The sequence below is a fragment of the Tauraco erythrolophus genome, unplaced genomic scaffold (assembly GCF_009769465.1).
Source record: "Tauraco erythrolophus isolate bTauEry1 unplaced genomic scaffold, bTauEry1.pri scaffold_71_arrow_ctg1, whole genome shotgun sequence".
Lineage (NCBI taxonomy): Eukaryota > Metazoa > Chordata > Aves > Musophagiformes > Musophagidae > Tauraco > Tauraco erythrolophus.
Window position 1 is genome coordinate 94,818 of NW_028238638.1, and position 9,952 is coordinate 104,769.

The window sequence follows — 9,952 nt, forward strand, 5'->3', positions numbered from 1 at the left end:
CCCGCAGGCCCCGCCCCCAGAGCGCCAGACACGGGTGATGGTTAAAAAAATTTCGGGTTTTATTGTTTTTGCTAAACAATACTAAAAAATTTTCCTTTTTTTTTTTTAATTTTTTTTTTTTTTTTTTAGATTTTTAACTCTTCTAAAGGCAGGGCTTGAATTGTTTGATTTTGATCCATTTATTTAAAAAAAAAAATAAAAAAGGGGGAGGGGGGAGGATCATGGCAAAAAAAAAAAAGGAAAAAAACTTTTTAAAAAAAGCAAAAAAGGAGCAAAAAATTTAAAATAAAAAAAAGGAAAAGGGGGGGGAAATAAAAACAACAACAACAAAAAACCAACCCAGGCGCCGGCCTGGTGCCAAGTGGGGGGCGGTGGGGCGGGGGGGGCTGCACCCCCCAAACCTGGCACCCAACCGCCCCCCGGGGCTCCCTGGGGTGGGGTGGGAGGTGCTGGGGTGGGGGTGGGTTTTTTGCCACGATCCTGGCGGAGAGAACTGCCGGAAGCAGGAAATATTTAAGGAACATTTTAATATATATTCATTTATATATTTAAAGATAAGAAAAATAAGACTAATTCAAGCCTTGCCCTGTGCAAACAAAATTAAAACGAGACCGCGCTGGTCACAAGGGTCCCGGTTCGGCCACCGCAGTCAGCTCGTTACTTTTATTTTTGGAGAGGTTGGAGATCCTACGGGATGGGCAGAGAGGGGGTGACGGGGTGACAGACACCCCCCCCCCTTTAGAAAAGGGGAAGGAAAAGGGAAAAAAGTCGAAAAATAAAACTAACCAAGTCTGACTGGCCGGTGGGAAAGAAAAGGATGGCGGACAAAAGAAAGTCTGTTAGTCAAGTAATGCGTGAGCTTTTAAATTATTCTCTTTTCTCGGTTTGTTTTAAAGTCTACGGTTTGGAATCGGCTGAGCTCCCCCTTCCCGAGCTCCAGAAAGGAAATAAAAGTTGAACCCCCCCACCCCCTTCCCTTCCCCCTCCGCGCCGCCAGTGGGTGAGGGGGGGTGGTGGGGGGTCCCCGCCGCCGGGGCGGGGGGTCTCAGGACGAGAGGGAGGTCTCCTTCTGTGTCTGCTGTGCTTGTGAACGCTGCATTACCTTCTGGCTTTCCACGTCTCGGAAGTGTTTCTCCACCTGCCGCAGGGGAGGGGGGTGGGACGGACACAGAGAGGGGTTCAGGCACGGTGGGGTGGGGTGGGACACCCCCCCAGAGCCCCCAGACCCCCCACCCGTACTCACTATTTTGCGTACGTGACTCAGGGCGCTCCCCTCTTTGCCTTTACAGTTTTCCACTTGGTAGGGAGGGGCGATGACGACTTCTTCCATCACAACGATGTTCTTCTCCTGCCATTTACAGTCCTTAATGCTGCAGGGAAAGGGAAAAAAAGGATCAATGGCCACCCCCCCGGGGCGCTGGGCTGTGCTCCCGCATCCCCAGCCCCCCAAAAGCCACCAGTGTGGTCCTGCTGTCCCCACCTCGGACCCATGTCTCACCCAGGAGGGGATGCGGGGGCAGAAGCCACCTGGTTCCTTCCTGGGTGCCCAACCAAAGAGGAGTGCGAGCCCACGGGGACTGGCATGTGGCCAGCGTGTGCCAGAAGATGGCAAGGAGCCATCACCACCCGCCCCTGAGGACCACATGGATCCATCCCAGGACACATCAGCAGCGTTTGGTGCTGAGCCCCAGGGAGCGGGCAACGCAAACCCTGCGCCAGGCTATGGAGGGATACGGGCAACGCCTGGCCAGCAGCGCGGCAGGCACCAGTGGCACTGGTGAGGGGACTTACGTCTTGTGTATAGTCTGGAAGAGCTGCTGCCCCTCCAGAGAGACACCAGCACTAATTGCATACGCCTGGCTCATCTTCTCTTCCTTCTCCGTCCGCGCTTTGTTGGCGAGCTGGAGGGGAGACAGAGAGAGAGGGTCTTTTCACACCCCTCTGCCCGGGCACAAGCTGGAAATCAGCTGCCGGGGGCCAGGCACACAAGTGGGACCTTCCCCTCCACCTTTCCTGATGTCATTGCTGCATTTTAGGTCCAAACCACCTTCCTGCTGCTCACTATTTACTCAGGGATGCAGATGGGAAAGACGAGCCCAGAGTAAGCGTCACGTTAGGGCTCGGGGGGTGTGAGTGCCTCCGTACGGACCACGCAGGAGGATGAGCAACTTCATCCCGGAGCAGTTATTGTAAAAAAAAAAAGCAGAATCGGTTATTTGGGAGTCACTCCAGCAGCACACAATGCTCATGAGCGGGATCCCGATCCCGGCATCCCCATGTCAAATCCCGCGGCCGCAGGAGGGGAAGATGCTGCAGCTGCCTGGAGGCAGGAGATGGGCAGGTGGCGCTGGAGCTGCCGCAGTGGAAGAGCCACGTTATTAGCATCGCCACCCACACCGGCCCTCCTCCTCCTCCTCTTCCTCCTCCTCCCCAGAACGGCCTCGCGCCTACAAGCACTCCCCAAGCCAGACCGGCTTTCCCCACGCTGCGCGAGGACGGCTTCCTCGTTTCCCAAAGCCCTCTCCGGGTAGGAAAAGCTCGAGCTCCCGCTGAGCAGAACCACTTTTTGGAGCCAGTAAGGCCAAGAAGGGACAGGTTGCCCCGTCCCACCCAGCCCGGCTCCTGAAATGGAGGCCACGGGACAGAGCAGCCCGCTGCAGCCCCTCTCCGTGCCCAGGCTCCGAGCAGGGCTTGCCGCAGCAGTTGGCTCCTCGCCACGTGCTCCTCAGCCTCCTGGGGAGGAAGGGAAGCCTTGACAGGGGGACAGGATCCTCCCTGAGCCCCAGCACAAGGTCTCTCTGAAGCCTCCCGCCTCACTCCCACGTTGGAATTACTCTCTCCAGAACCACCAGTCAGGCTTCCAAACTGGTCTGTAAGACTGGACGCAACATTCCCCAGTGACTTTCCTGCATCCGAGCCACCCACGCAATCATCGGCCGCCTGCAGGGCCGCACCGATGCTCCCCCTGGGCAGGGCTGCTCCCCAGGACCACCGTACCCAGTTGTCCACCAGCTCCACCACCTGCACCAAGGCTTTGGGGACAGCCTGCGAGGAGGCGGGTGACAAGAGGCCACCGTGAGAAGGAAACTCCGGAGAGGCGCGGATGAAGAGCCAGCCCTTCACACACTGCCAGCATGGGCACCATCCCAACATTACTTCATTGGGCGCTCCAAGACCCCAGGATGAGCAGAACCCAGCAAAGCCCGACCTCATCCTCCTGCTTCCAGCTGGAGAACATCCGTATGAATGATGGAAAACACAGCATGTGGCAGGAAGAGTCAGCGAGGGCTGCCAAGCGCCGTGCTGCGGTCCCCTGCCGCCAGGCTGGCCCCCCATCCCGCCTGGGTGCCAGCAGACTGGCACAAAGAGCCAAGCATGGTGTACCCCAGGCGGCAAGTCAAGGGGATCCCTCCAAAACCAGGCAGCTGACCTCTCCCTGGCACAGTTACGGATGGTTCTGCCATGCAGCCAGGCCCTGTGCCATGGTCCCCGGTCGGTGCCAGCCCCACGGGGCAGGCTGGTGTCCCCAGAGGTACCAGCGCGGGCCCAGCCTCTTCCATGACATCTCCCCTGCATGCCAATTGCCAGCAGTGGGAAGCTTCGAGCTCAGCCATATCTCGACCGAACCAATGCCAGCAGTCCGTCGCACCGGCATTATCTCCCAGTGCCTCGCCAGCCCCTCGCCTCCGAGTCCTGGTCCCAACATTTTCTCGCTGCTCAGGACCAGGCAGTGAAGTGAAGGGCTGAGGATCCACAGGCTCTGCTTGCTCTCCGGGGCCTGCCAGAGCGCCAAGGGCTCGCCCGGAGCACCACAAGTGTTCCTGCTTCTCCCAGCATGACCAATACCAGCTCGTCTGTATTCCAGCCCTGCAGCACCAGCGGACCCCGGCTTGCCTGCGTGTCCACAGGAGAGGAGATGTGGGTCAGAGCAATGTGGAAAAGCCCTCCCGTTGCTGGAGGTGGTGACACAGCCATGCCAGCAGCACCACACCAACTCCCATCCGCTGGAGATACGACTCGAGTCACGTTTTTTCCCCCTGCACCAAACCCACAGGAATTATTTTGACGCCGGGAAAGACTGAAGCGAATCTCTGGAGCCACGTGGGGTGTTTCCTCCTCAGCAGGCCCGTCCACCACCCGGCTGCTGTGTCACTCGATGCCATTACAACACCCAGTCGTTACCTTTGCAGCAGTTTGGTCATTCGAGACCCCCACCAACGTGCTAATCCACTGAGAAGGAGCCACGGGGGCTACCGATGCCCAGCCGGTGCCACCCACGAGACACCGACCTGCAGGCAGAGCCTGCCTGCCTGCCAGGAGAGGAGGTTTCCCTGTGGGAAAAGGAGGTGACAACTGAGAAGTCCCACATCCAGACCTCACACCCGGCTTCCCCGGAGCCCGGCTGTCTCCTGCTGCTTCCCACCAGCATCAAGGGCTTGAGTTCATCTTCCTTTTTTTTTGGCGTTACCACTGGGAATCAGAACCAATCCCCTTCCAGGACGTATGAAAAGCAGCTCCTCAAAATCCAATAACTGCATCGGCGCTTCGCCACTCCTGTCCACTCTCCAGCCATTCAGCTCCACCCAAAATCCTTCCGTCGCTGATGATGACCAACATCCGCGTAGGAAGGGGCTGCAGGTGGAGAGAGCACCCACCGGAGCACAAACCTCATCCAGCGTCATCCCCGGGAGCACAAAACCACTCTAGTGCATTCTTAACCCAGGATCTCGGAGGAGAGAGCACCCGGGGGAGCGTCACGGGCTCAGGTGAGCAGAGTACCAGCTTCAGCCATGCCCATCTTCTCCAGAAGGTTTTGATTTGAGAACTGGAGTCACTTGCTGTCAGGGGAAGAACCTGTTGCACCTTTACGAATGGCTCCATCCTCCCTTCCGTCCCGCCGGCCAACGTCCCTCTGCCAGAGGCGCCGGGGCTGCCGCAGAGCCAGCAGGACCACGACCACTGGACTCCTCCCGGAGTGAAAAGGTGCTCTGCAGCCTCAACGTTACTAAAAACACCTCCAAGGTCCCAACACCGAAATTCTTGGTCAGTGTTTCAGGCAGCGACTTGGCAGAAGAGAAATCCACGTTTCCTCCTGGCACAGGGGGCTGGCACACAGCAGAGCAGCCTCCAGAGCGGGCACGGGGGTCAGCGCAGGGCAGAGCCATTTGCCGAGCTCCCAGTGCTTTAATGGGAGGACGCAGCCTCACCCCAGTGCTTAATTCTACACGGCAGGACCACGCTCGGAATTGCAGCCAATGCTGGAGCAAACACAGCATAAAACCGCCCAGGGGAGCTGCGAGCAGCGACAGGATCAGCTCCACAGCGGAACGTGGCGCTCAGCCCCTCGTCCAGCCTCGCAAGGACCATCTCCTGGGTGAAACCAAGCTGGGAGTTCCCTCTCCCAGGCCTCAGCCCCCTTGCTGAGCGATCCCAAAGCACAGTGTTGGACCAGCTCGCTACAGAAACCCCAGCAGCAGGTCACGGAGACTCGGCACACTGCAAATATTCCCACCTAAACCCTCGGCAAGGTGCGGGCGAAGCGGGTGACTCAAAGTTTAGGAGCCACCTCATCCCCAGCAGGGACTTCCCCACGTGAATCCCTCCCTCCTGGGAGCCTCCGAGCCCATGAGGGCAGGTCCTTACCTTGCTAACATTGAGGGAAGCTAAAGGAGGAGGCGTTTCCGTGCGGTCGTTAATTATTTCCACTTCTGAAACATACTGTAAGTTTACGAGCAGGATATCTGCGTGATTAGGCTTTCCACTGGAAGAGGGGCATTCTGGAGGGGAAAAAATGTTAAGGAAAACAAATCCAGACAGAGAAATTTGCAGACCTGATGCACAGAGCTGGCCAGGAGCAAACCAGGAGAACATCTGCTACTCGGTGAGCTGCTCCACCACCCCTGTCCCTACTCAGCCAAGCATGGGGTCACCCGTGAGACCCCGACAACGTCACTCGCCTCTTCTTGGACTCAGCTGATGCTGAATCGGTTTTCCTGCCTACACCACGAGTTTTCCAGCCAACTGCTGTACCTGGAGCACACACAGCCTGGGATGCTGCGTGGTCTCCTCCAATAAAGCCGTTCGGTCCTCACTAGCCGGAGCAGTGCGGAGGTGCTGCGGTGCAGCCTGCTTCCCCACTCGCCACAGGCACCATGAACACTGGTCTGAACGGGGAAGTGAACCAGAACCACCGCCCCTCAAATCTGCACCTTTTACACCATAACTATTTCCTCTCGCAGGCCACAGCGAAGCCAGGGCCACCCCAGGAGCGCTCCCTGGGGCAGACGGAAAAGGAGCTCCCCGGCACTCCCCGGGAAAGGCCTCCTCGCCTTCACACGCCTCCGGAGCAGCCCCTGGAACGCAGCGAGGTTTGTTGAGGTCAGGATGGCAGCAGGACTGGAAAGCGTAAATGAGACACTAGTGCACCACCCCCAGAAAAAAATCCCACCCCTTCCAGAGCTGACACTGATTCCTGCGCAATCTGTTCCCCAGGAGGCTGTGTCGGGAGCCCTCCGCTCCCCGAGCTGCTGGAAGGAGCAGAGAGCATGGCACGGAGAGCCTCCTCCGCGCTGACACCGTCTCCTCCTCGGAAGAGATGCTCATGGAGGTCAGTTTTTCTCCCCTCCTGGCCCCCCCGAGCCCGGCTGCGCAGGGGAAGCCCTCCCTAGCACACGTGTTTCAATAAAGCAGAAAAAACGAGGGATGCTCGGGGAACTCCGCTCTCCTCCTTTGGAGGGATGAGCTGGAGCATCCCAGCTTTGGGAGGCAGAGCTGGAACAGGAGCTCTCAGCCCTCTTCGGAGCAGACTGGCAGCGTGGCACACTAAGCCAACCTGTTGGACATCATTTAAGACCTTCCTGCAGCCTCCGCTCGTGCCCAGGGAGCTTCCCTGACCCAAATCGCACCGGCACCAACAGGAGCTCACCCTGGCACAGGTGCCCAGCCCCCCTCCAGAACCTCATCACGCCCGGGCACCCAGCAGGGATTTCCCATCACGTTTCCCACAGATCCAGCCTCTGGGCACGAACCTCTCTGCCAGCTCCTCCATCACTCACTCATTCCCTCCAAAACCCACCTCCAGGGACCCTGGGCATTTCTCCAGCCCCTTTCCAACACCAGTCCCTGGGGCCAGCATCCACGTTCCTGAACCCTCCATGGCCCCTCTCCTGTTCTCTCAAAGCTCTTTGCTTTCACCTTATTTGCCCGCCAAAAAAAGAAAAGCACATCCTTGTGTCCACAAAAATATATAGATATAGATATTAACCCCCCCGAGTGCCGCCTTCCTACCTCTCCTCCACACGGATCTCAGGGCAGCCCCAACCCCACCATCCCCTTCGCTTCCCCAGCCGCAGGGCACTTCTCCTGGCACACCCAACAGCTCTCCTCACCCCCCAGGCCTGCCCCATAGGGCTCCTCTCAGGGATCCCCAAATCTCTCCTAAGCCCCCCCTACCATCGGAGAACCTTGCCTTGCCTCCGTGGTCTCCCCTTCAGCCCCCACAGGCCCATTGAGGGCTCCCCTCCACCTCCAGACCCCACTGGGGTCTCCTGACCCCCATCCTACAGACACCTCCTATGGGCTCCCATCCCCTCCAAGACTTTCCCCCATCCTCCCTAACCACCGCCCCCCTCCCCCCCCCAGGTCCTGCCCACTGCACAGGATCTCACCCTGCCTCCAAGGCCTCCCTCTACACCCCCAAAGAAGTACCCATCCCCTCCCAGGAACCCCCTAGGGCTCCTCCTGCCCTCAAGATCCACCCCTAGGACTCTTCCACCCTCCCTGAAGCCTGCAGGGTACCTCTGTCCCCGCCCCCCCCCCCAAGGCCTCCCCTAAAAACCCCACAGCCCAGCAGGAGACCCCCATCCCCAGGCCTCTACAGAGCTACTCACCCCCACCAAGAACCCTCTATAGGACTCCCCCTCCAGAACCCTCCTATATGGCCCCAAAAACCCCACTACAGGGCTCCTCGCTCCATCCCCCAAACCCTTCACATAACGCATCCCACTTCTTCCCAATAACTCCACAAAAGGGCTCCCCATTCCTGCAGAAACCACCCTATGGGCTGCCCCACTCCCCTCAAAACCTCTCTCTAGTGCACCCCACTCCCCATTAACCCCACTACAGGGCTCCTGACCCCCCCAAAACCTCACTATAGGGTGCCCCACTTTTTCCCCAATAACCCCACTACAGAGCTCCCCACCAGTAACCCCACTAGAGGGATCCCCACCAGTAACCCCACCACAGCACTCCTCACTCCTCTCAAAACCTCCCTAATAGGGCATCCCACCCTCCACCAGTAACCCCAAAACACCGCTCCCCATCCATTACCCCCACCACAGCGCTCACCACTCCCTCCACAAACCTCTCTATAGAGCACCCCACTCCCCCCCCGAACCCCACCACCACAGCGCTCCCCATTCCCTCCCCAAAGGACACCCCACTCCGCCTCACACCCCAAACCCCACCACAGCACTCCCCATTCCCTCCCCAAAGGACACTCCACTCCCCCCCACACCCCAAACCCCACCACAGCGCTCCCCATTCCCTCCCCAAACCTCTCTATAGAGCACCCCACTCCCGCACCCATAACCCCACTCCGGAGCTCCTCACTCCCCCCCAGAACCTCCCAATAGCGCTCCCCGCTCCCCCCAAGAGCCCTTCCCCACCAAGATTCACCCCCTCCTCCACATTCCCCCCGCCCCAAAGCCTCTCCTCACCCCCCACACACCCCCCCCGCCCTCCCTCCCCTCAGAGACCCGCTGCCCGGCGGGCGGCACAGGCCCGGGCGGGCCGTGCCCGGGCCGCAGCGCCCGCCGCGGCGCTGCCGAGGGGATACTGAGCGCCAGCATCTTGCTGGGGTAGTCGAAGGCGACCACCTCGCCCTGCAGGCGCTGCTCCTGGCAGGTGCGGCACGACACCTGGCTGCCCACGCTGAAGTACTCGCCCGGCGCCGCCATCTTCTCTCAGCCCCGCAGCGGCCGCCGCGGCTCGGCTGGGCCAGGGCGGGGGCGGGGCCGCCGCGCGGCGTCGGCGCGGCGTCGGCGTGACGTCAGCGCGCCCGCGCGCGCGCGCCGAGGGGCGGGGTGACCGCGGGACGAAGCTCCGCCCCCCTCCCCCCCCTCGCGGCTTTTGTCCCTCGTGACGCCCCGTTGCGCCGCCGGTGCCGCGGGGGCTGCTGGGAGGTGTAGGCGGGAGTAGGCCCGGTGAGAGCGGCGGGGGAGGGAGCGGGGGCGGGACACGCGCCCCTCGGGCCCGGCGGGCGGCCCCGGTAGCGCCGGGCGGCCCTGGTAGCCCCCGCGGGGCTCAGGGAGGCCTTAGGCCGGCCCGGGGAGACCCCAGGGAGACCCGGGCCCAGGCCCGCTTCAGGGGGACCCCCAGGGAGACCCAGGCTCGCTCCAGGGAGACCCGGGCCCACTCCAGGGAGACCCCAGGGAGACCCGGGCCCGCTCCAGGGAGACCCTAGGGAGACCCGGGCCCGCTCCAGGGAGACCCAGGGAGACCCGGGCCCGCTCCAGGGAGACCCCAGGGAGACCCGGGGCCCACTCCAGGGAGACCCCAGGGAGACCCTGGCCCGCCCCAGGGAGACCCCGGGGAGGCCCTGTGCCCACTCCAGGAAGCCCGGGGCTCTGGCACACCCCACATTGCGGCCCCCAGGATGGCCCCACGCTGGGGCACCCACGGGTCAGGGCCCTGCCGGTGCCGGGCCCCGGCAGACAGCCCCCACGCAGCTGGTGATGCCGCCTGGCACCGTGGCTGGCTGCGCTGCCGGGAGATGCCAAGGTTGGGGTGGGAGTCCTTTGTGGGCAAACAGGTTCCTGGAGCCGTGCCAGCCATGGCACCACGGGCCGAGGTGGTCCTCGGGGTCACGTTGAGCGTGGGAAACACCACCCCTTCCCTGGCAAACGGGCTGTGCCAACACTTCAGCTCTAACTCTCCCTCTCTTCCTCCAGCG

The 9,952-nt window shown here is 60.9% G+C and overlaps 1 protein-coding gene across 2 annotated transcripts; it reads right to left on the reverse strand.

Moving 5' to 3' along the window:
• Positions 1–967: 967 nt before the first annotated feature.
• LSM12 (LSM12 homolog) lies at positions 968–8,963 on the reverse strand. Of its 2 annotated transcripts, XM_086631019.1 has the most exons (5): positions 8,837–8,963; positions 5,644–5,777; positions 1,792–1,901; positions 1,244–1,370; positions 968–1,138 (listed from the first exon to the last, which is right to left on the reverse strand). In XM_086631019.1, the coding sequence occupies exons 1-5, from the start codon at positions 8,955–8,957 to the stop codon at positions 1,046–1,048; spliced, it is 585 nt and encodes a 194-aa protein (XP_086487145.1). In that variant the 5' UTR covers positions 8,958–8,963; the 3' UTR covers positions 968–1,045. The 2 variants fall into 2 exon arrangements, with proteins under 2 accessions (XP_086487145.1, XP_086487146.1); XM_086631020.1 differs by lacking the exon at positions 5,644–5,777 and having other exon boundaries at positions 8,877–8,963.
• Positions 8,964–9,952: the final 989 nt, after the last annotated feature.

Coding starts and splice junctions, on each gene's coding strand:
- LSM12 (XM_086631019.1), bottom strand. CDS start 8,957: ATGGCGGCGCCGGGCGAGTACTTCAGCGTGGGCAGCCAGGTGTCGTGC. Junction 5,778..8,836: donor CAGCAAGATGCTGGCGCTCA/GTATCCCCTCGG, acceptor TTTCCCCTCCAG/AATGCCCCTCTTCCAGTGGA. Junction 1,139..1,243: donor TGAGTCACGTACGCAAAATA/GTGAGTACGGGT, acceptor CCCCTGCGGCAG/GTGGAGAAACACTTCCGAGA.